This window comes from Carassius auratus, chromosome 35 (assembly GCF_003368295.1).
Source record: "Carassius auratus strain Wakin chromosome 35, ASM336829v1, whole genome shotgun sequence".
Classification (NCBI taxonomy): Eukaryota; Metazoa; Chordata; class Actinopteri; order Cypriniformes; family Cyprinidae; genus Carassius; species Carassius auratus.
This window is the reverse complement of record NC_039277.1, coordinates 2,292,378-2,316,535: the sequence shown is the minus strand read 5'-3', so window position 1 is coordinate 2,316,535 and position 24,158 is coordinate 2,292,378. Positions and strand designations below refer to the sequence as shown.

The following is a 24,158-nucleotide window of genomic DNA, read 5'->3' as shown; positions in this document are numbered from 1 at the left end:
AGGGGCGTCATGCACTTAGGTTTTTATGAGGGTGGTATGCAATAAACAGTATAAAAATGATTGTTTTTATTTTTTATAATTAAGCAAGCAAAATTGTACACGATTGCCCAGCGATTTTCATGCTCAGAAGACAGCAGAACTGTTTATTTAAATAATAAATAAACACTTACACACACATTAGGGCTGTCAAAATTGCTCAAAGATTACGTTCGAATATTCACTCTAAAAAATACACGAATATTCAAACTATTCGAACATCTGTTGTCAATGACGCGCATTACGTCAATAACAGGCCAAAATAATAAAAAGAGACATAACTACTTGTATAGGTAGTCTATTTAAGTTTAAACATATATGACGTATTACCTACACAAAAACAAGGAAATCAACTAATGGCCAAGAGTGCAGACCTCACGCTCTCTCACCCTCACGTTCTCTGCGCATAACGGCCTAAATGAACACACAAATTTTTGTGCGAGCAATTTAAGGTCCCGACTGTTGTCCCAAATATAGCAGTCTTCATTCAGTGATTGAAACAAATATTATTAATATTAATTGAAGTTTTAAAGCATATAGAACTGACACTGAATGCTCCGAGCGAGCTGTGCTGAGGTAAACATGGAACTTTTCCTTGACATGAAACGATAAATAATCAAACCTCGGATCCATTGCTTGACAGAACTCCCCGAAGCCTGCCCCATCCGTGATACTAATCGGTCTCATGTCCTTACAAATGAACGAAATTATGTTATCCGTTATGGCCTCTTGTCATGTTGCAGAAAAAAAGAGCTTGCGGCGGGCGATGCAAAGTAACGTTAAGTGTCAGGACGTGACGGTTTAGCTGGAGTTCCACACATTATGCCATGCTCATTTGGGTGCATGTTTTTGAGATGTGACCTCATGATGCTAGTGGTCGAATGGTATGCTAACTGTATCTTAAATGGCTTGCATACAACTTTATCTCGCGGGTCAACAATTTTACCTCATTTTCTCGAGTTGGGCTCTGCACTTGCTGGCATCTTCCATGAAGAAGCGTCAACTTTCAGCAGTGATGCTGTGCCAGACAGTGCGACTCCTGTGACCTGTCCCTGAACCCTCAGCAGACAACCACTCGCAAAGCAGACAACCACGCCTCTACTACCACAGGCCTTTTTTTCCACGTTTTTCTTTTTCCGAATATTAATTTTCACCGTCGAAATTCGTTTTTTTCGAATACATATTCGAATTTAGAATATTCGTTGACAGCCCTACTACACATACGCACACACACTCGTCATTTGGCAAAAGGCAAATTAGACTGCTTCATGGAGCCCAACACAGGACATGCAGACAAAACATATTTATTTATCATAATTAAAATGAAGGAATAATTTAGTACATCATGGCCATGATTAACTTACTCATGCCCATTCAAACAGGGGTTCATCTCAGCAAATGCATGCACTGTTTATGCAAATTTAGTCTCAGTGTTTTTGAATCCTCCATTTATTGGCTTCCTTCCAACCCTTGCTGAAAATGGAGCCAGAAACTTTGTGGGCCCTTGTGAAAAAGAAGAGTGGGGGGGGGGGTTATTATAAGATTAATTGTAATCTTATAATAATGTCAAATGACACGTTTTGCTATAAAGTATGTTCTATGCAGCCAGACCACGTGGTGGTCTGGCTGCACAGTGTCACCAAAAGAATGAAGTGTGAGATTCATGGCAGTGGTGATGGGGTACAACAGCCATCAGAATGTTCTTGTTCTTCACTCACCGACAGCACTGATCTGGAGTCACGCTCCTCCTCTTATCCAACCTCTCCGGCTGTAAGTCAGGATTGCATCACTGATAGAATGACAACACTGCTAGTTTAGAAAGGTTAGACTTTTGAACAAATCAGAACTATTGTCATGAAAATTGGTGTGTAACTTCTTTTGGCTACTATTACCGATAAAGCGTTGTGATGTATCAAAGGAAAATTGGAGATACTACATATTTTTTGTGTTGTGAAAAATGCTTTGCAGATAAAATCAAATCAAATCAAATAGATCTCAGCATGATAAAGCTGAGAATAAAGTTATTTTGTTATTTGTTTGTGTATATATCCTAAGGAAAAAAAAAAAAAAAATATATATATATATATATATATATATATATATATATATATATATATATATATATATATATATATATATATATATATATAGGGTTAGCCTGATTTATATAATTTAAATTATATGCAATTTTCAGCAAATATGTACTGTAATCTAAATCCATCAATGTCTGTGTACTGTATAGCAAAGGTGAGAATGCAGCAGTGAACGGGTTAAACGCACAGCACAGCCAGTGCAATAATCTGCACTATTCCAGTGTCATTCTGGGAGTTTGTCTGCGCAATATGTTTAAACTGCAAATATAAGCCATTTAAACACTCGTTTCTGTTTTGACATAGCTTGCGAATAAATTATGTACAGTTTTGGAGATCCGTCGGGATTTTTCATGATCAAATTGAGGATGGATTACAGGTTTGGATGCAAATAATAAAGTTAAATGGAATTTGTATTTTGTGTTTCATATCCACGGACTTCCTTTACGTTGATCTGGAGAACAGAAGCGCTTTTGGGTTTTTACAGTCACTTTGCATTTGAGTGGCTGCCTTTTTACCTGTTTGGAAAGCGCGTAAAAACAACACCCTCTGGAATATTTTGTCCATGCACGCTTTTGAGATGAGCAACGAGTGTTTTGAGCCGCGTTGGACATGTGCACTGCTGGCGATCCCTCAGAAGCCTGTTGGAGAGGAGCGCAACTTTGCTGCGTCTAGATTCACCGGTGATCCATCATCTATCCCGCGCTGTGGACACGGATCCCGTCGTTTCCAGAGCTTAACCGAGGCTTGTTTGGAGTAATGCCGGGCTCTTGGATCTGGGGTGCGCTGGGCAGGTTGCTGTGGCTCTCTTTACTTGCGCCAGGCGCTATGATAATGCTCCTTGTTCCCCCAGCATCTCTGGCGCATCCACAGCCATGTCAGATTCTGAAGAGGATCGGACACACGGTGAGAGTCGGAGCTCTGCACCTGCAGCCTCGAGTGTTCAGGCAGGATTCCCTCAGAGGGAGAGACACGGACTGGGATGCAGACAGAGAAACGTGGGAACAGTGGGACGCGATCACCCAAAGTAGGCACGAACAAGGCTGGAGGGGCATTAGGACTAAAAACTCAGCGAATAACCCCCACAAGGCCTTCAAAAGTAAAAGCGCACTCAAACAAGTGGGTCCGGACGCTGTGTTTCTACCTCGAGACTCTGTTCTGCTCGCTACAGAGACTCTCAATCGAGTGGCGGGGCTTTTACCTTACAACCTCAGCCTTGAGATAGTCATGGCCGTGGAAGCAGGACTGGGGGAATTACCTGCTTTCTCCTTTTCCTCCTCATCTACGGCTGCCTGTGGCGATCCCGCGTCGTTCCTGCAAAGTGTTTGCCACACGGTCGTCGTGCAAGGAGTCTCCGCCATCATCGCGTTCCCACAGAACAGGGACGAACTGGTCAAGTTGGAATTTATCGCCACGACGCTACAGATTCCAGTCATCAGCGTCGTCCAGAGCGAAATTAAACGCCAGAGTCAGGTGTGTTTATTTTCCTGAAAATATTGGTGTTTACATGTACAGCTCTGAGGCAGTTCTGGTCTGCAGCTGCATATAATGTATTTCTGGAGAGCTCAGTTTCTTTCATTTAGAAATGTAGATGTTGAGGGACTGCAAATTCAACAAGTACAATTAGAGGACATACAGTATGTTGAAACACTTGGAACTGAGGAACTGCATTGTAAGTATGAAATAATGATCAACTATGTTATTGAGGTTTTTTAAACATTCTAAACAATGCACTACAGGCAGAGGATGAATGTATGATCACACTCAGTGATTCAAAGCTTTGGTGTAACCTGCTGCTTCTCAGATACATGTGTGTTTTAGCTTGTGATCACTCCATGTGTGTCAGGTGCAAAAAAATAATGTTTGTCAAATACATATTACAAATTCTGACTTATCTTAAATTAAGAATGAGCTGATCATATGGAATGATTTTAAACTGAATATCAAAATCCAAAATGTGATTGTCACCATCGTGAGCTAAAATAATTGTAACAAAAATAATTATATGGCTAAATGACATAGCTGTAAAATGTTTATATTATTATAAAATTAACATAAAATAACATACACATGAATACACTTAATGTTTCTGCATTTCATAAGTTCGTAACTTGGTTATTATAATGTTATAGGCTTATATTTTCTAAATTGCAGTCTGATGGCATAAAGGGGGAGGGTAATTAAATTTGACAAAACTAATGACAGGATGAAGTTGTTGCACATGTTTTATCCAACATTGTGTTTATTTTCATAAAAATATTATATTTATGTTTACATTTACAGCACTGAGATTACTGTATAGTTTCTGGAGAGCTCAGTTTATTTAATGTTGAGGGAGTCTGCTATATAAAGTTCAATTAGATGACACATGTTGACACGTTTGGAGCTGAGGAACTGGACTGGAATTATAAATGAATGATCAACTGGTAGTTATTAAGGATTTTATTTTTAGGGGGGGGGGGGTTATAAACAATACACTACAGACAGAGAATGAATGCATGATGGAAATCATTGATTCAAAGCTTTGTTGCAACCTGCTGCTTCTCAAATAAATATGTGTTTTCACTTGGTTCTTTATAGTGGAACCAAAAATAAATAAATAAATAAATGATGACACATCTAGCTGTTTGCGTGGTTCTGAATGCCCTGAGGCCTGAGCTGTTTGATATCCGATCTTTAGAAGTTAGCACCATCTTCTGGTCAGTTCCTTGTTTACATGGATCATGTGAGATTCATCAGATTCCTCTGTGAGCTCAGAATCAGTGTCTGTTATCTGTCCAGATAGCAATTAGTATCTCAGTGTGCTCATTACTGATTTCTGATTTACCGATTTCTTTTTTAATGAATGAATGAATGAATGAATCAGAAAACACCAGCAGCAAAACTGTCCAAATGGAAAAGCATTGTCGTTTATTTATTTATCTTCAGTTCAAGTACAGTGGACCTATTCATTTTGGAGTTAACAGTTCATAAATAACATGGAATACAGGACTCTATAATTGATCACCAAGGCATCATAAAAACACAATACGTGTTTACTCTATATACTGTAGTATATTTAGGTCTCTTAGTAAAAATTAAAGATTTTATTTCTGCATCCAAATATTTATTTATTTATTTTATGAATCTTTTGCTTTTATTTGTGCCAATCTGGTCAAATTCTGTTGATTTTTAACAATATAATTATGTTATGAAGAAAGTAACCTTAATAGTTTCCACTGTAACACAGGCGACAATTAGATGTCTATATTATTAAGGATTATTAAAACAACTGTATTATTCCACAACATTGGTGGTTTCATTATTTTTCATTCTCAATCCCTTTTGAGATATTTCAAGGTTATGAGAAGACAAACCAAAGGTCCATCAAGCTCCTCTCGACAGGCCTGAAGAACTGTGGTGTATCGAATCACCCATCTTTATCCATTCATCTTCAAAACGGCTGGAAATGCAGATAATTGTATCACCCTCCAGTGCTTTTTTTATGACCCAGCAGTAATATCTGGCTGTATCCCAGCTTGCAAATCATTGCTCCCTCAAGATAAACCATACTCCAGATGAAGTAGACACTCGAAACCTCTAAATGTCTCTTCTTAACCTGTTAGTGGTACTTATTACTCTCCCGCTGGTTAGACCAATTAGATCTCATGGCAACCCTACAGAAAATAAGTCAGATTTGTTAAGACATCTTGAAATTAATCCCTGGAAAGCTTTTCCTTAATCTGTTCCTATTTGATTTCCTGGTCAGGGGAAATTAAATGACTCAGATAAACATCTGACAATGTCTGTTAAGGTCTTAATTTCCTTAGCAGGACAATGTCATGCTATTATATTATTAAAACATTGAGTGAGTGACGTGACATACAGCAAAGTATGGTGACCCATACTCAGAATTCGTGCTCTGCGTTTAACCCATTCAAAGTGCACACACACACACCATGAACACACACCGGGAGCAGTGGGCAGCCATTTATGCTCTGGTGCCCGGGGAGCAGTTATGGGTTCAGTGCCTTGCTCAAGGGCACCTAAGTTGTGGTACTGTAGGTGGAGAGAGCGCTGAACATTCATTCCCCCGACCTACAATTCCTTCCGGCCCGAGACTCGAACTCACAACCTTTGGATTGCAAGTCCAACGCTCTAACCGTTAGGCCATGACTTCCCCCCATTGAGATCCCAGACCTTGCATAGTTAAAGGGTTAGTTCACCCAAATATTACAATTATGTCATTAATAATTTATCCTAATGTCATTCCAAATCCGTGAGACCTCTGTTCATCTTCGGAACACAGTTTAAGATATTTTAGATTTAGTCTGAGAGCTCTCAGTCCCTCCATTGAAGCTGTGTGTACGGTCTACTGTCCATGTCCAGAAAGGTAAGAAAAACATCTTCAAAGTAGTCCATGTGACATCAGAGGGTCAGTTAGAATTTGTTGAAGCATCGGAAATACATTTTGGTCAAAAAATAACAAAGCGCGTTCAAAACACTGCATTGATGCTGTTGACGTGGTATCTTTGTTATTGGGCGCACCAGAAAACACGTCATCAGTGTCATGAACGCACTCACAACAGACCTGGAAGAGAAGACAATGCTGAATAAAGTTGTAATTTTTCTTATTTTTGGACCAAAATGTATTTTCAATGCTTCAAAATATTCTAACGAACCCTCTGATGTCACATGGACTACTTTGATGATGTTTTTCTTACCTTTCTGGACATGGACAGTATACCGTACACACAGCTTCAATGGAGGGACTGAGAGCTCTCGGACTAAATCTAAAATATCTTAAACTGTGTTCCGAAGATAAACGGAGGTCTCATGGGTTTGGAACGACATGAGGGTGAGTTATTAATGACATAATTTTAATATTTGGGTGAACTAACCCTTTAATGTTTCTGGATGTTCTTGGGTAATGTTTCTATATCTGAAATCGATCTACATCCATATTTTGATGGGAATGCCTGAGACTCAGTAGAGTTAAGAGCCCTTTTGACTCCTGGTCAGGGTTGACAGGTATTTGTAACAAAACCAGTCCAATTGCGTTCTGGGGGGACCATCTAATCAAAAATTCAAAATCACTCCAAAATTGCGTTCCGGGGAGAGTTTGCCATGGACTAAAAAAACAACCAGTGGTAACAGTAAAAAATAAATTAATAAATTAAAAATTGCCAAATTATGCAGGTACACTGCAGACTTGACATAACTGCTCCTGGTCATGTTAATGCCCATCTCAAGTAACTGATAAATCAAACAATTAAATTAGTATTTTGGTCCATTGACCTATATTTCCTAAAATGTAAAAATAAGCAGATAACTGTGGTTAATTGTATGTATTTTTGTTTTTGGACAGAGTAAAATGATGCAGTCAAATGTAAGTAATGAATGTTAGTTCAAAGCATTCGAAGATGCCAATTGAACAGATAAAAAAAAATTGGCCTGATTTGACCATTTTCAGAGGATTCATCAACTTCCAAATGTTTGAAACTAGTTTGAAATGCTGCCCCTCTAGAGGCATTTCTATTTCCATGCATCACAAATGGAACCCTAGAGCGCTTAAAGTAACTGTTTTCAGAAGAAAAGAATTGCACACTCACTTGGACACTATGTTGGAAATCTTATTATATTTGTTGTTGTTGTTGTTTTTGTTTTTCTCGTCGGAGATTCTGCTTCAGAAACTCAATATGTAAACAGAAAGAGCCTGTATATCAAATCATGCATTATGATAAATATCTGTTGAGCTTAAAACTCATGCCTTCCCTCTGTTTGGCAGACAGGAAGAGGTGTGTAAAATCAACTAGATGGAAAATTGCCTGAAAGAGTAGTCGGCCAATCTGTCGATTGTCAAGAAGCACTGTATAAAAGGCCATGCATGTATTAAAAGATGCATTCATCACTTTGTTATGATAACCACATTTGTTTCTTCTCAACAGAACTCTCTTCATTTCCAGATGGCCATGCAAAACCCTCAAACCTCCCAGGCAGATCTCATCTTCTCCCTGCTGTCCATGAACAACTGGTTTGATGTCAGTCTCTTGATGTGTCAACAGATGAACATTTCAGACTTTGTTTTCTTGCTCCATAACAACTCCAAATTTCATCTGGGGACGGTTCTCAAGTTGTCCACCAACAGCAGCTCCAAAAGTGACTTTCAACTGTCCCTGCAAGTTCAGCTGGAGTCCATCAAGTACTCAACATCTACCATAGTGACCTTTGGATGTGACATCAGGGATATAAGGAGAATCTTTACTACCATTGTGAAGTTAGGTCTGATTCTTCCTGATTACCACTGGATTATAGGAGACTCTCAGAATGTGGAGGAATTACGGACAGAGGGGCTACCCATGGGCCTTCTCGCACATGGTGGCATGGGTGAGCCCTCGCTGGATCATTATGTCCAGGATGCTCTGGAGCTGGTGGCTCGAGCGGTGGGATCGGCTGCCACTGTGTCTCCAGAACTGGCGCTGATTCCTGGCATCACAAACTGTCTGACTAGACTTAAGAGTAAAAATCTCACATCAGGAACCTTTCTGTCCAGGTATTTAATTTGACACACTGCTTGATATTAATTAATATGTGTGTTGTTTAAGTGGCATCACATGCTCCACATGTAAAGGCTGCAACAAAAAATGCAGTTCTAAAATCCACTCTTAATTAAAAGTTCATTATTAGCACCTGTGGTTCCATGAAGAACACCAAACTTCAAAGAAAGAAAGAAAGAAGGTGTGGTTTCAGTAACACAGTGTTGAAGCAGTCATGTCAGGGAGATGATGTGTATCTAGGAGAAAAAAAAATCACTTTAACGTATTTTTCGGACTATAAGTCGCACCTGAGTATAAGTCACGTCAGTCCAAAAATACATCATGATGAGGAAAAAGACATATATAAGTCGCACTGGACTATAAGTCTTATTTATTTAGAACCAAGAAACAAGAGAAAACATTACCGTCTACAGGCTGGAGATGGTAATGTTTTCTCTTGGGTCATTTCTCTCAGTTCATGTCAAATTAATTTTGATAAATAAGTCGCACCTGACTATAAGTCGCAGGACCAGCCAAACTATGAAAAAAAGTGTGACTTATAGTCCGGAAAATACGGTATTTGTCCTTCTGAAAGTAGTTGCATTTAGGAATCTTTAAGATTACTTACAACAGAACAGCAACGCATTTTATAGACAACCATTTCGAGGAGGTCATTCTGACTTTGCTATGACAATATGGTGCTTCTGAATGAGCTACTGGAAGTATGCTTTGTTATTCACCCTCATGTCGTTCCAAACCCATGAGACCTCCATTTATCTTCAGAACACAGTTTAAGATATTTTAGATTTAGTCCGAGAGCTCTCAGTCCCTCCATTGAAGCTGTGTGTACGGTATACTGTCCATGTCCAGAAAGGTAAGAAAAACATCATCAAAGTAGTCCATGTGGCATCAGAGGGTCAGTTAGAATATTTTGAAGCATCGAAAATACATTTTGGTCCAAAAATAGCAAAAACTACGAGTTTTGCGCATTGCTTCATCACTGTGTCTGTCAAGGGCACTTGAACTGGTAAGAAAAATAATGTTTGTTTTTTTTTGTTTTTTACATTAAAGCATTTGAGCATATTCTGTTACACCAAATACACACAAAAAAAATTATCTTTAAAAAAAGCATCATATGAACCCTTTAAAAAAAGGAACGTTTTGAGCAAAAAAAGCAGAGAAAATTGTGTTTTTGTCAAAGACTACATCCGGATCAGATTCAGAATGTTGCTCAAACCATGGATTGAGTAGATCACTTCCATCAACATCCCCATATCTTGCACAGTCCTAAATCACTTCTTGGATCGACATTTTATTCGGTAACATTAGGCATTAGTTTTGATTTGTATGCTTTTAATGCTTGATGCTCTCTGTATTTTACATATGCATCTGCTTATTTCTGCTTCTTCACCAAATTTTAATCCAGAGATTCAGTACTCTTTAAGAAAATGTGTAATAGTGCCTCCTACTAGGGGTGTAAACAAATAGTAAAAAATATATTTGTATAAGATAAAAATAATATGAAAATTAAAACACTGTTAGAATTTCACTATGTGTTGCTTTGCCGGCAGTAAATGCAGGAAATCCATGATGCATCCTAAGCACACAAACTAAAAGTCAGTTATAATATATATATATGGAGCTTGTTAACAATTGATTGCTGTCCGTGAAATGCAGCTCTCTTTCTCTCTCTCTCTCTCTCTCTCTCTCTCTCTCTCTGGTGCGCACCGAACACCAGTAACCAGCTACTACGTTCAGCTTTTCCCCTGTCTTGTTTTTGGATGCTGTAATGTTTAAATCGACAAGCGGTAAAGCGTAAAAACGTGTGAAAAAGATAAGCTTTCATGACGATGCACAGCAGTGGCCCGTCAACTGTCCTGAGCATCTTTTCAGGCTGGCCTCAGACAGTCGGTTATATAAAATATAAAGGTGAAAGTCATCATAGCTTGCTTAGTATAGATCCAGCTCCCAACCCAACTTTGAGAATAGATTAACGGCGATACTTTTTTTATAACGATAACAGCCCACCACTAATATATATATATATATATATATTAGTGGTGGGCTGTTATCGTTATAAAAAAAATTCAGTACATATATATATATATACTGAAAACTAAGGAAAATCCCAAATTCAGTATCTCAGACAATTAGAATATTGTGAAAAGGTTCAATATTGAAGACACCTGGTGCCACACTCTAATCGGATAATTAACTCAAAACACCTGCAAAGTCTTTAAATGGTCTCTCAGTAGTTCTGTAGGCTACACAATCATGGGGAAGACTGCTGACTTAACAGTTGTCCAAATGACGCCCATTGACACCTTGCACAAGGAGGGCAACACACAAAAGGTCATTGCAAAAGAGTCTGGCTGTTCAGAGCTCTGTGTCCAAGCACATTAAGAGAGGCGAAGGGAAGGAAAAGATGTGGTAGAAAAAAGTGTACAAGCAATAGGGATAACCGCACCCTGGAGAGGATTGTGAAACAAAACCCATTAAAAAATGTGGGGGAAATTCACAAAGAGTGGACTGCAGCTGGAGTCAGTGCTTCAAGAACCACTACACACAGACGTATGCAACACATGGGTTTCAGCTTCGCATTCCTTGTGTCAAGCCACTCTTGAACAACAGACAGTGTCAGAAGCGTCTCGCATCAAAAAGCAATGGATTGCTGCTGAGTGGTCCAAAGTTATGTTCTCTGATGAAAGTAAACTTTGCATTTCCTTTGGATATCAGGGTTCCAGAGTCTGGAGGAAGAGAGGAGAGGCACACAATCCACGTTGCTTGAGGTCCAGTGTAAAGTTTCCACAGTCAGTGATGGTTTGGGGTGCCATGTCATCTGCTGGTGTTAGTCCACTGTGTTTTCTGTGGTCAACACAGCCATATACCAGGAAGTTTTAGAGCACTTCATGCTTCCTGCTGCTGACCAACAGGACTTGGCACCTGCACACAGTGCCAAAGCTACCAGGACCTGGTTTAAGCACCATGGTATCCCTGTTCTTAATTGGCCAGCAAACTCGCCTGACCTTAACCCTATAGAAAATCTGTGGGGTATTGGGAAAAGGAAGATGCAATATGTCAGACCCAAGAATGCAGACGAGCTGAAGGCCACTATCAGACCAACCTGAGCTCTCATAACACCTGAGCAGTGCCACAGACTGATCAGCTCCATGTCACGCCGCATTGCTGCAGTAATTCAGGCAATAGCAGCCACAAATAAGTATTGAGTACTGTACATGCTCATACTTTTATTTTCAAACTTCTCAGTTGGCCAAAATTTCTAAAAATCCTTTCTTTGTATTGGTCTTAAGTTATATTCAAATTTTCTGAGATACTGAATTTGGGATTTTCCTTAGTTGTCAGTTATAATCATCAAAATTAAAAGAAGTAAAAAAATGTTGATATATACCAGTCTGTCTGTAATAAATGAATATAATATACAAGTTTCACTTTTTGAATAGAATTAGCTAAATAAATCAACTTTTTGATGATATTCTAATTATATGACCAGCACCTGTATATATAAACTTTGACAGAAAAAAAATCCATAATATCAGTTTTAAATGACAAATTAATTGTTCACCTTAAGTCTACAAATGTGTGCTAAGAGAGTATAAAGTGTAAATTTCGATTTCATGTGGACTTTAAAGACAACATGACAAGGCATTAACAAGCACATTTCACTTCTGTACTGCTACATAATTTCAAATAAAACAGAAAAAAAAAATGTGTTAGGTAAGCTACTATGAGTTATTAGATTAGGTTAGGTTATGTTTATCCGCTGATTTATCCACTTCTCTATCGTCAAAGAATTTGAACGATTATTCAAATGTTATACAGTAGTTATTGTCCTTGGAGTGAATGGTCCTTTAGATCAGAGAATTTGGCTATAAAAGTAAATCAGGTTCATTTTGGTTTGATATTGCATTTGTCAGAAAGAATTAGATTGTATATACTTCTGTGGATTGAATTGATTTATGATTTATGATTTTCTCTTAATTCTTAGATACATGGCCAACACGTCTTTTGGCGGCCTGAGTGGCTACATCAATATTCAAGAGGAATCTATCATCATCTCTGAAAGCCATACCTTCATCTGGAATCTCCAGCATGACCCAGTAGGCAAGCCCATGTGGACACGTCTCGGCAGCTGGAAGCAAGGCAAAGTGGTAATGGATTACGGTGTCTGGCCTAATAAGAGACAGTCTCAGGGAGGAGCGGACTGGCGGCATTCCTCACGTCTACACTTGCGCGTCGTCACCCTGGTAGAACATCCATTTGTCTTCACCCGAGACGTCGATGAAGAAGGCTTGTGCCCGGCTGGCCAGCTGTGCCTTGACCCCCTAACAAATGACACAGCCTTATTGGAAAGTCTTTTTCAGGGTTTGCAAGGCGCCAACGACAGCGTCCCCATGGAGTTTAAAAAATGTTGCTACGGATATTGCATTGATCTTTTAGAGAAGCTAGCAGAGGACATGAGGTTTGACTTCAACCTCTACATTGTGGGAGACGGGAAATATGGAGCTTACAAGAACGGTCGCTGGACGGGGCTGGTCGGGGACCTCATGAGCGGGGCGGCACATCTGGCCGTCACTTCCTTTAGCATCAACTCAGCACGCAGTCAGGTCATTGACTTCACCAGCCCGTTTTTCTCCACCAGTCTGGGAATCCTTGTCAGGACTATGGACACGGCCGCACCTATCGGGGCCTTCATGTGGCCTCTGCACTGGAGTATGTGGTTGGGAATATTTGTGTCTTTACACGTGACGGCCGTGTTCCTGACCTTGTATGAGTGGAAAAGCCCTTTCGGCATGACTCCGAGGGGAAGGAACAGGGACCGTGTCTTTTCTTTCTCCTCTGCGCTAAACGTTTGCTACGCAATTCTATTCGGCAGGACTGCCGCCATTAAGCCACCAAAGTGTTGGACCGGCAGATTCCTCATGAACCTCTGGGCCATATTCTGTCTGTTCTGCCTTTCAACGTACACGGCTAATCTTGCCGCTGTAATGGTCGGTGAGAAAACCTACGAGCAACTCTCAGGTATACATGATCCCAAGGTAAGAGTAACTCGTGCTTATCGTTTTCAAATTATGTCAATATGACTGGCAGGCTTAGAGGTTAAAAACACACTTCCTGGTTGATTAAACCGGTCCTCTTGCCTTTCAAGCTCCACCATCCATCACAAGGTTTCCGCTTTGGAACCGTTCGGGAGAGCAGCGCTGAGGACTATGTGAAAAAAAGCTTTCCAGAGATGCATGAATACATGAGACGATATAATGTCCCTACAACACCTGATGGGATATATCATCTTAAGTAAGTCGTAATCGTTATTGCAAAGTGGTATCGATCAGTGGAGCAGCACTAATTTACTGGATGCCCTCTACCATGTCCTTCTTTGATGGCTTTAGGCTTCTTGCAGTGTCATAGAAGTCCATGTGGTTCCACTGTACAAGACTAGGAATGAATAGACTTGTTTGACTAATGTTTGGACTGTGTTGAAGACACACTTTCCTACTCACTACACGATCTGGGTGGCTGCCAAACACCCGTTTTACATGCAAAACACTTATTCCTTCTCACTGCATGATCTGACTCACATGCATTGCTGGAATGGTCTGAACAATACATGCAAAATATATATTCCTACAATACTGCATGATCTGCCTCAATGCGAAGTATACATTTTAAATATCAAACAATCCTAATAGCAAAACTATATTTTCACATAATGTAAATATATATTTAAATCTAAATATATTTGTTGTCCAATATATATATATATATATATATATATATATATATATATATATATATATATATATATATATATATATATATATATATATATATATATATATACATTTAGCATTGTCTAAAACATACTTTATTATTATATATTTTAATTTGTAATGTAGCCGATGTGTAAGTTTAAATTAAATACATTTAAGGCTATATTTAAAAAACACATTTCTTTAACCTGCAATATTAACAAAGTAAGGTTGCGCAGTAATATAATATATTTTTGGGGGTAAGGGCACTTAAACCTAAAGATATTTTAACTAATAGGTGTGTGTAATAATGTAATAATAGTAAAAGTATACATTTCAAGTTTTTTTTTTTTTTTTTGGGAAAAGACTTTATGATCCAAGTAAATAAGCTAGTGCCAAAGGTTCCCAGATGTCACTTGAGTGATCGACAGGTCACACTTAACTAAATTTAGAAGAGGTTTTCCTCCTTTCACATCCTCTGTTGCAAGTCTGAAAACTCCTCTTTCTAGTTTCCACAACCTTCGGCGCATGATTTGATGCAGTCCAAAATATTGCCAAAGTGTAGAATTCCTTCAAGCAGGGCTGAATGAATAGATTTCAGGAGAAGTAGATGAAATTTGCAATATTTTCCTAAGGAGGTTAGCCAGGTCTCTCCTTTTAAACCAATCCAGCATGTGTTTGTGCAAGATAACATACTTTTTGAATTGCATAGGATAAACAAGGATGTTACTGCTAGTAGTAAATTGGGCTTATTAACTGTCTGTGTTCTGTTCCTTTCTATGAGTGTGTATTTATTTGGTTCTAGCGGTTCTACTGATTCAACATCATTATCAATTTTAATGTGACTACATTGTAACTCCATAGATAAAATAATGTCTGAATGTAGCAAATGTATGTGCTATTATATAATAGCAAACTGTTTGATGCTATTCCAGGGATGATCCCCAAAAGCTGGATGCTTTTATAATGGACAAAGCTCTTTTAGACTATGAAGTGTCTATTGATGCAGACTGCAAGATGCTGACAGTGGGGAAGCCTTTTGCGATTGAAGGCCAGTAAATGAATGCTTCTCACTTCTTATTGTTTCTAAGCTATGGATTGAATGAACTCCTGTGCACATGCTGATCAGAAATATATTTCCCATCCGTCCACAGGCTATGGCATTGGGCTCAAACAGAACTCTCCTCTGACCTCAAATATCTCTGAGCTGGTCAGTCAGTACAAATCTGATGGGTTCATGGACATGCTGCATGATAAGTGGTATAAGGTTGTACCCTGCGGTAAAAGAAGCTTTGCAGTCACAGAGGTCAGTCTGATAGCAACTAAAAATACTACTGAAATACTATCATCTATCTAGATTAAATACAGCTATTATTTTTACATCCAAATACAAAAAAACTACGCTATTACTCTATTATTTTGCTTCTGTTTTCAGATCTCGCTTTCGTTAACATTTACTAATCTCATGTCATTCTAATAATGTGTTGTTTCTTATAGAATAACCAGAAGAATATGGGGGTTTACGTGACTAAAAACCAACAAAATTTAATTTATGGCTGAACTATTCCTCTCTTCTAAGCTTGACTTTCTGTTGTCATCCTCAGACGTTACAGATGGGGATAAAGCACTTCTCAGGGTTATTTGTCATGCTGTGCGTTGGAGTGGCCCTGTCTCTCCTCACCACACTGGGTGAACACATCGTCCATCGCTGGCTGATACCCAGAATGCAGCAGTCGTCACAGCTTACGTACTGGCTCCACACCAGTCAAGTAAGTTCATCTGCACAATTCCACTCCTGGTTTTATTACAGATAATTATAGTGCAGCATTAAAGGAATGCTTTGCTCATTACTCACTTTGTAATTCTCAATGCTAGTTTTCTTTAATGACACTCAATTTAATTGTTTTTTCAGCGATTACATCGAGCACTTAACCCGACTTTCAAAGAAGACAAATTACAGACAGTTGCAAAACCGGAGAAAAGGTAAACTGCTTTCACAATGAAGGAGCTGTTAAATAGTGTCTAGCATTCAAGCAACATTGAATAGAAGAGCTGAAGAGTTGTCATTCTCAGGAAACTTTTCAGTGCATTATAAAAAAAAAAATAATAATCAGAATGCATTGATCTTTCTGACATTATATGAATCAAACAGGATACAGTTTCTCTTACAAGCTTTAACAGTATTTCATTATGTTTACACTCACACTAACAACACCAAGTTCTTTATTATGCTTTACTTATAACTATATTTTCTTTAAAATACTGAAAACTTCTGATAGATTATTAGTAAAGACATTTTTAAAGAAATATTTTACTTAAATTTGAAGTAAATTCAATTTTAATAGATTTTTTTTTTACATTTCCATTTGGTGCTATTTTAATTTAAAACTTTAAACAAATCAGTAAATTAGTGCAATTTAGTGCAAATGTATGCAGTTTTTCTCAAGTATTTCATCAAATGTACATATTTTATTTTATTTCAACTTTATTTCAATATAAAAGAGTTTTAATAATTTAGTAAATTAGTAATTTAATTTGTTAATATATATATATATATATATTTGTGTGTTTCAGTCAAGAAATAATGTCATTGTCATATATATATATATATATATATATATATATATATATTTTTTTTTTTTTTTTTTTTTTTTTTTTTTTTTTTTTTTTTTTTTTTGCAACATTGCACTTGTTGCTGTTTTTCATTTCATTTCATTTAACTGGAGCTTTTAAGCTTCAAAAATGACATAAACCACCTTAGGTTTTACACAATATTACAGCATTGCTGAAATAATTTTTTTGTCGGACCAGTTTTATGAAACAGATCAGGCAGTTCATTAAAATATTTGACGTACAAAAAAAGAAAATGTATTCATGATCGCGGCATGCAATAAAATGCAATACTGACATGAACATGCAATACTGATATTGTAATTTCATTTTTGTCCCAATTAAGCTGCAATGTTGGAAACAACCAGCAAATGCCATGGAACTCTTTGGGAACCTCCAACTGCAACAGACGAAAACTGTCCAATCAAGAGGGACAACAAAATGACCTGGAATGTTCTCACTGTAAAGAGCTGCTGTCCCCGCAGGACAATAGACAGCTTCCGTTACAGGCCACATCGAACGGAAGAAACGACTTGCTTGGCCTTTCCCAGAACCCCATAGTACAGGAACTGACAGACCTGGAAACACAAATCCAGCTTATCAAAAAGCAACTACAGCTTGCCATGAAGAAGAAAAAAGAGCTGGAACAGAATCAGAAGACAAAGTCTTCAACCGAGTCCTAGACTCATGGGAGATTTGGCTGGAGTTCTACTGTTCAAGAGCTTGGACCCACCGGTTGATTATTTCAATTGCAGTTCCTAAGGGAAGCAAGACTTTCACTGCACATTCTCTGAAGTATTTTTTAATCTTTTCATTTTATTTCTCATTGAACTGAACGTTAAAAAAAAGGACTAGAGAAGAAATGAATTCGGATATAAGCAAGTGGTGTGTATTTCTGTATTCCCAGAAGTTAAATTCTGAGGATACCTTGTTTTTATGTGGCAAAGTGGAAAAAGACAGTGCGTATCTGCCTAAAGGGAAGACATTTATGCGTCGAAAAGATATTTATTTAAGGTGTCAAACTGTGATGTATGATAGCGTCTCCTGCATACTGATATACAGAGCTGAGATTTTTTGTTTTTAAGAAGAAAGCCACGCCGTCGTCTCTAGAGATGTACTGAGAAAGTGTTAACCTTGAACAAATGCTGTTAACCTTGAATTGTTATGTTTCTATGAATTAAAATGGCTTTGAGAAATATTTCTTTGCGATTAAGTTCTTTCAAATTTCTAATCACCAGTTAACGTGTCTATTTGCAATATAATGATCTGTAAGAGTTTTGACTAAAAGATTAGATCTGGTTTGATGATGATGGTCTGGTTTAAAATTCTGACTCCAAACAAGTAATATTCATAAAAAAACCAACAAAACTGTTTTTTGTTTTTTTTTGGAGACATGCAATGCAGTTTCATTGAAAACACTGAAGTGAAAGGCGTGTTACCTTCTAGAAACAGAAGTAAACACCCTCTGCTGTGATTGGATAACATCCTCGCACTGTATTAATGCCCACCTTTATAACGTGTTGTGTTTCGACACTCGAGATGACAAGCACCGTCATAGAGACGGATATAGAATGATGGGTAGTAACTGATTACATGCAATCTGGATTACATAATCAGATTCAAAAAATTAAGCACTTAGAATTTGATTATATAACATTTCAAAATAATTATAATTAGACTACAGTTACTTTTTATGGATTACATGATTGCATATTATTCACACAGTAGTGATAGATAGACAGACAGATAGACTTTAATGTTAGGTGCATGGGATAATTTCCAGAAAAATTGTACTTGATATAGTAATGTTTTTTGTAATTTGTTATTAGTAAATGTTATTTTTTCTTAAATCGATTGACAGCACAAAAAAAAATTGTAATACAGAGAGAACACCATTTGGGCAGTGCGAGGATGTGTTGTCCAACCAGTTATTTGTTAACTAACATTAATATGCATTTTCACAGGGTTAATGAAAGGGAGTCTACGTTAAGTATTTTGAACAAAATGTTTCCGTTTGTGCAATATTACATTCCGTTTGAAAATTTTCAACCTTTTTGTTCTTCAAATAGGGAATAAATCAAAAGAGAATATCAAATAACAAAACCTTTTCATGTCACTCTATGATCATTCACACAGATCTTGTTCAGTAAAATGTTAGAGTATAACAAAAAACAAACATAAGAACACAAGCAGGCAGATATTTTCAGCTGATGTTAATTATCGTAGAGACTAAATAGGAATCTTCTATAAACAAAGTTGGCTCCTCTGTGGCATAGTTAAACCATCCTTACCCTTCAGCTCAATGCTGCTTCAGTGCCCTGCTACATGAACGATCTGCAAGCCCTTGGGATATTTATTACAGATTTATGTCAACTTTTCATTCTCTTTGTACAATAATGACTTGAATCATGATAGATATTCTGATTCATTGGTCCGTTAATCACTTCAAGTCATTCAAACCCTGAAGCAGCAATCAAGCCAACACTTTCACTCTCAAACTCTCTGCACAGCTGGCATGAGGATTTGGTGCTGATGGCCAATCATTTGTTTACTCGATTTTATTTGCCCATATATCTAGAGAATTAAACTCATTGTTTATCACAGACTGATCTCCTTCGGCCATATCTCATGTGCATAAAGTTTCACTGTTAAAAAGTGTTTTGGCTAAATTTGACAAGACATGTAAAAATCTGAATTGGATGGGACGTTTTCTTTGAAAAAGTTCATGAAAACTGAGGTTGTGAAAAGCATTCGCAGTCATGGCGCTACTGAACATTTGAACATACAGTATTGTTCAAAATAATAGCAGTACAATGTGACTAACCAGAATAATCAAGGTTTTTAGTATATTTTTTATTGCTACGTGGCAAACAAGTTACCAGTAGGTTCAGTAGATTCTCAGAAAACAAATGAGACCCAGCATTCATGATATGCACGCTCTTAAGGCTGTGCAATTGGGCAATTAGTTGAATAGCAGTGTGGCATTCAATCACTGAGGTCATCAATTTTGTGATGAAACAGGTGTGAATCAGGTGGCCCCTATTTAAGGATGAAGCTAACACTTGTTGAACATGCATTTGAAAGCTGAGGAAAATGGGTCGTTCAAGACATTGTTCAAGAACAGCGTACTTTGATTAAAAAGTTGATTAGAGAGGGGAAAACCTATAAAGAGGTGCAAAAAATGATAGGCTGTTCAGCTAAAATGATCTCCAATGCCTTAAAATGGAGAGCAAAACCAGAGAGACGTGGAAGAAAACGGAAGACAACCATCAAAATGAATAGAAGAATAACCTGAATGGCAAAGGCTCAGCCAATGATCACCTCCAGGATGATCAAAGACAGTCTGGAGTTACCTGTAAGTACTGTGACAGTTAGAAGACGTCTGTGTGAAGCTAATCTATTTTCAAGAATCCCCCGCAAAGTCCCTCTGTTAAAAAAAGGCATGTGCAGAAGAGGTTACAATTTGCCAAAGAACACATCAACTGGCCTAAAGAGAAATGGAGGAACATTTTGTGGACTGATGAGAGTAAAATTGTTCTTTTTGGGTCCAAGGGCCACAGGCAGTTTGTGAGACGACCCCCAAACTCTGAATTCAAGCCACAGTACACAGTGAAGACAGTGAAGCATGGAGGTGCAAGCATCATGATATGGGCATGTTTCTCCTACTATGGTGTTGGGCCTATTTATCGCATACCAGGGATCATGGATCAGTTTGCATATGTTAAAATACTTGAAGAGGTCATGTTGCCCTATGCTGAAGAGGACATGCCCTTGAAATGGTTGTTTCAACAAGACAATGACCCAAAACACACTAGTAAACGGGCAAAGTCTTGGTTCCAAACCAACAAAATTAATGTTATGGAGTGGCCAGCCCAATCTCCAGACCTTAATCCAATTGAGAACTTGTGGGGTGATATCAAAAATGCTGTTTCTGAAGCAAAACCAAGAAATGTGAATGAATTGTGGAATGTTGTTAAAGAATCATGGAGTGGAATAACAGCTGAGAGGTGCCACAAGTTGGTTGACTCCATGCCACACAGATGTCAAGCAGTTTTAAAAAACTGTGGTCATACAACTAAATATTAGTTTAGTGATTCACAGGATTGCTAAATCCCAGAAAAAAAAAATGTTTGTACAAAATAGTTTTGAGTTTGTACAGTCAAAGGTAGACACTGCTATTTTTTTGAACACACCCCTTTCAACTAATTGCCCAATTGCACAGCCTTAAGAGCGTGCATATCATGAATGCTGGGTCTTGTTTGTTTTCTGACAATTGTCTGCTGCAATTGATTTACATCATGAGACCTAAATATAGGTGACCCTGCCTGTGAAAACCCAGCTTAAGTAATTTTTTTGAGATTTACGGTTTTCTACATGATCTACAATCATCCTTCATAAAGATGTAGAACATTCTGTGAAAATATAACCTTTATATCTTTAACTGAATGAGTAAGGCCATGTCATAGATTGAAATCATAGTGAAATTAATGGTTGAAATCAAACACCGATGCTTGTTATCGCAAACTTCGATTTTGAGACTTTGAGATTTCACAGACAGGGTCACATATTGATAACCACATAATAACTTTGTATTGCCTGTATATGCTTTTTAACTCTTGGATGAACACTCATCCACTAAAAATGGTCAAAGTTTTTGCAAAGTGCTAGTAATAAAGGTACTGTAAAAACATTATTGTCATGCGATTCGTAATCAACTACATAACCATTTGTATAAAACAAAACAAAAAACAAATTGAAACCCACTCCAGTTATTGGACTCAGCCACAGACTATTTATTTGACAGACTACTCAGGAGAATATATTTAGCATTTCAAATGAAATGCAAACTTAAAAGAAAAAGAAAACACAAGTCAAGAATAACAGGTTATTCAAACAGTGTTGTGTATTTCATGCTGAGTACATGGCCATTCAAAAGATTCCCGAGGAGAATCTGATATGACGACGTGTAACAATTCAACACGTTTTCTTTAAATCTTACACCAAAAAATAGGTATAACAAAACATTCCTGGAAAATCAGCAAGCGAAGTTGATCAAAATGCTTTATACAGGTAACAAAAAAAATACAAAATGATCTGTCCAAAAATGGGCATTAAAAAAAAAAAAAATCTAAATAAAATAATTCTTTGTACAAATACCACATAACAACATCGATATTTCAATTACATTATATATAGACTGTATATATTTACTTTTTGTAAAACATAAAGAAGGCAGAAATCTGGACATGAATTGAGCAGTGTTGACATTATGAGGAAACGCTACAGCACTCTCTTATACAAAATGTACAAAACAGCTGCTTCTAGGTACAACTAGTTAAAACATAATACTGTCTTTATGCCTTTTTTTTTTTACAGTATAGCACAGTACAAAAAAAAAAAAAAAAATACTTTTTGTGCCTAGAAGAGTTGAGGTGACGCGAACGTGACTCTGTGCTGCCCCCTTAGTCATGTGACTTCAGTCATGGACGCCGAATGGTTCTGCAAGAGAAACAAAATTGCATTCAGAGTCATGCTGCACCTTTCCAAACGGTAATAAGCATTTTAATCATCGCCTAAATGCTTATTACCCATCAGGCGCATTTAATGCAAACACCAGAGAGCTGTGGAGCAGAATGTGTAATTTCACAATGCCAATTCCTGTTGAATCAACTGTTTCGATTATAGTACTTGGCCAGATCATGACAGAACACTCAATTTTCCTTGTTTCCCAAACACACTGGCTTATATAGTACAATTTTCTAAGTCACTAGGGTGTTAAGCTGGTGTCAGAAGCAAAGGAGAATTCCTCTGACCCACATCAGCTGCTTAGACACTCGAGGTATTTCACTGGCTGGTTGTCAATAGAGACGCCTGACAAGATTTTCCCTGCTGTAAACAGTGTTGGAATTAATTTGTTGAAGCAGTATTGTATTTCCCTGCTGAATTAGGTGATAAAATCCATTTTTTTTTTTGGGGGGGGGGGGGGGCATTTTGGGAACAATACATGGGAAACTGCAAAATCAAAGCATTTTGGGTGTTTGTTTGTTTTTACTCTGCCCTAATAAAGAAACTACTTAAACTACTTAAAAGTGCAGTTGGTTTTACAAAACGCAAAGCAAATTCAAGCCAAATAGACACTGAAACTAATGTTGGTGATGCGACTGAAGATAAATAAAATTTCGGTCACACTTTATTTTAGGATCCAATTCTCACTATTAACTAACCATTAACTATGACTTTTGCCTCAATTAACTCCTTATTTGCTGCTTATTAATAGTTTATAAGGTAGTTGTTAAGTTTAGGGTATTGGGTAGGATTATAGATGTCATGCATTATATGTACTTTATAAGCACTAACAGCCAATATGTTAATAATAGACATGCTAATAAGCAAACTCTTATTAGTGTGAATTGGACCCTATACTAAAGTGTTACCAAAATTTCTCATTATTGTCATTATTACAAATTTACAAAATAAGCGTTAAATATTGAGTACTATCCGAAACCGGATTTTCTGCGTCATTGTTTAGTCTTCGTACCAGGTTTGTTACAGTTAAATAAAACTAAGGCTTAAATTAAAACCATTAAAATGACTATAATAAGAATATTAATAATAATAATAATAATTAATTAAAAATAAACTTCCATTATTGTGTTAATTAAAATGAATAAAACCTATAAAACATAAAAAAATAAAAACACTACAAAATTATTAAACTATAGCTAAAATTAACTAAAACTAATTCAAATAATAATACAAATTATTACAGCATCTCAATAAAGCAAAATAAATATTGTACAGTGAGTTCTGGGGGATTTTTAAAAGTTGAACTGTGTTTAATTTCACATAGCGCTCATGGTGAAAGACACTTAAAAATGATGAATGTAATTTTTTTGTCTTCTTTGGGAACCTTTGGTAGAATCCTGCTTGTCGAGTAGATGATCTGCTCGTGCGTGAAGTTAAATAGGTTTCTCAGCTTTTCCGCCAACAAATTCCGCCATGTAATCCGCAATCTGCCATGGTGCGGGCGCATCTTACTCTTAAAGGGAATGGGCGATGACACTCTGATTGGTTTATTGAATGTTATGCCCATTACTTATTAAAATAATAGGCACAACCCATTCCAAAAATGCACCCTG

At 37.4% G+C, this 24,158-nt stretch overlaps 2 protein-coding genes across 2 annotated transcripts in view; one reads left to right on the top strand and one right to left on the bottom strand.

Moving 5' to 3' along the window:
* The first annotated feature begins 2,650 nt into the window (after positions 1–2,650).
* On the top strand, positions 2,651–18,200 carry grin3a (glutamate receptor, ionotropic, N-methyl-D-aspartate 3A). Its single transcript, XM_026219293.1, has 9 exons — positions 2,651–3,599; positions 8,054–8,658; positions 12,648–13,698; positions 13,809–13,954; positions 15,345–15,460; positions 15,564–15,715; positions 16,014–16,178; positions 16,322–16,392; positions 17,366–18,200. The coding sequence occupies exons 1-9, from the start codon at positions 2,886–2,888 to the stop codon at positions 17,700–17,702; spliced, it is 3,357 nt and encodes a 1,118-aa protein (XP_026075078.1). The 5' UTR covers positions 2,651–2,885; the 3' UTR covers positions 17,703–18,200.
* A 4,228-nt stretch (positions 18,201–22,428) lies between these two features.
* plppr1 (phospholipid phosphatase related 1) overlaps positions 22,429–24,158 on the bottom strand; it is a 71,565-nt gene continuing 69,835 nt past the window's right edge. The window contains exon 8 of the mRNA XM_026219292.1: positions 22,429–22,518. Within this exon, the coding sequence (XP_026075077.1) occupies positions 22,486–22,518 (33 nt within the window). The 3' untranslated portion in view covers positions 22,429–22,485. The remainder of the gene's footprint in view (positions 22,519–24,158) is intronic.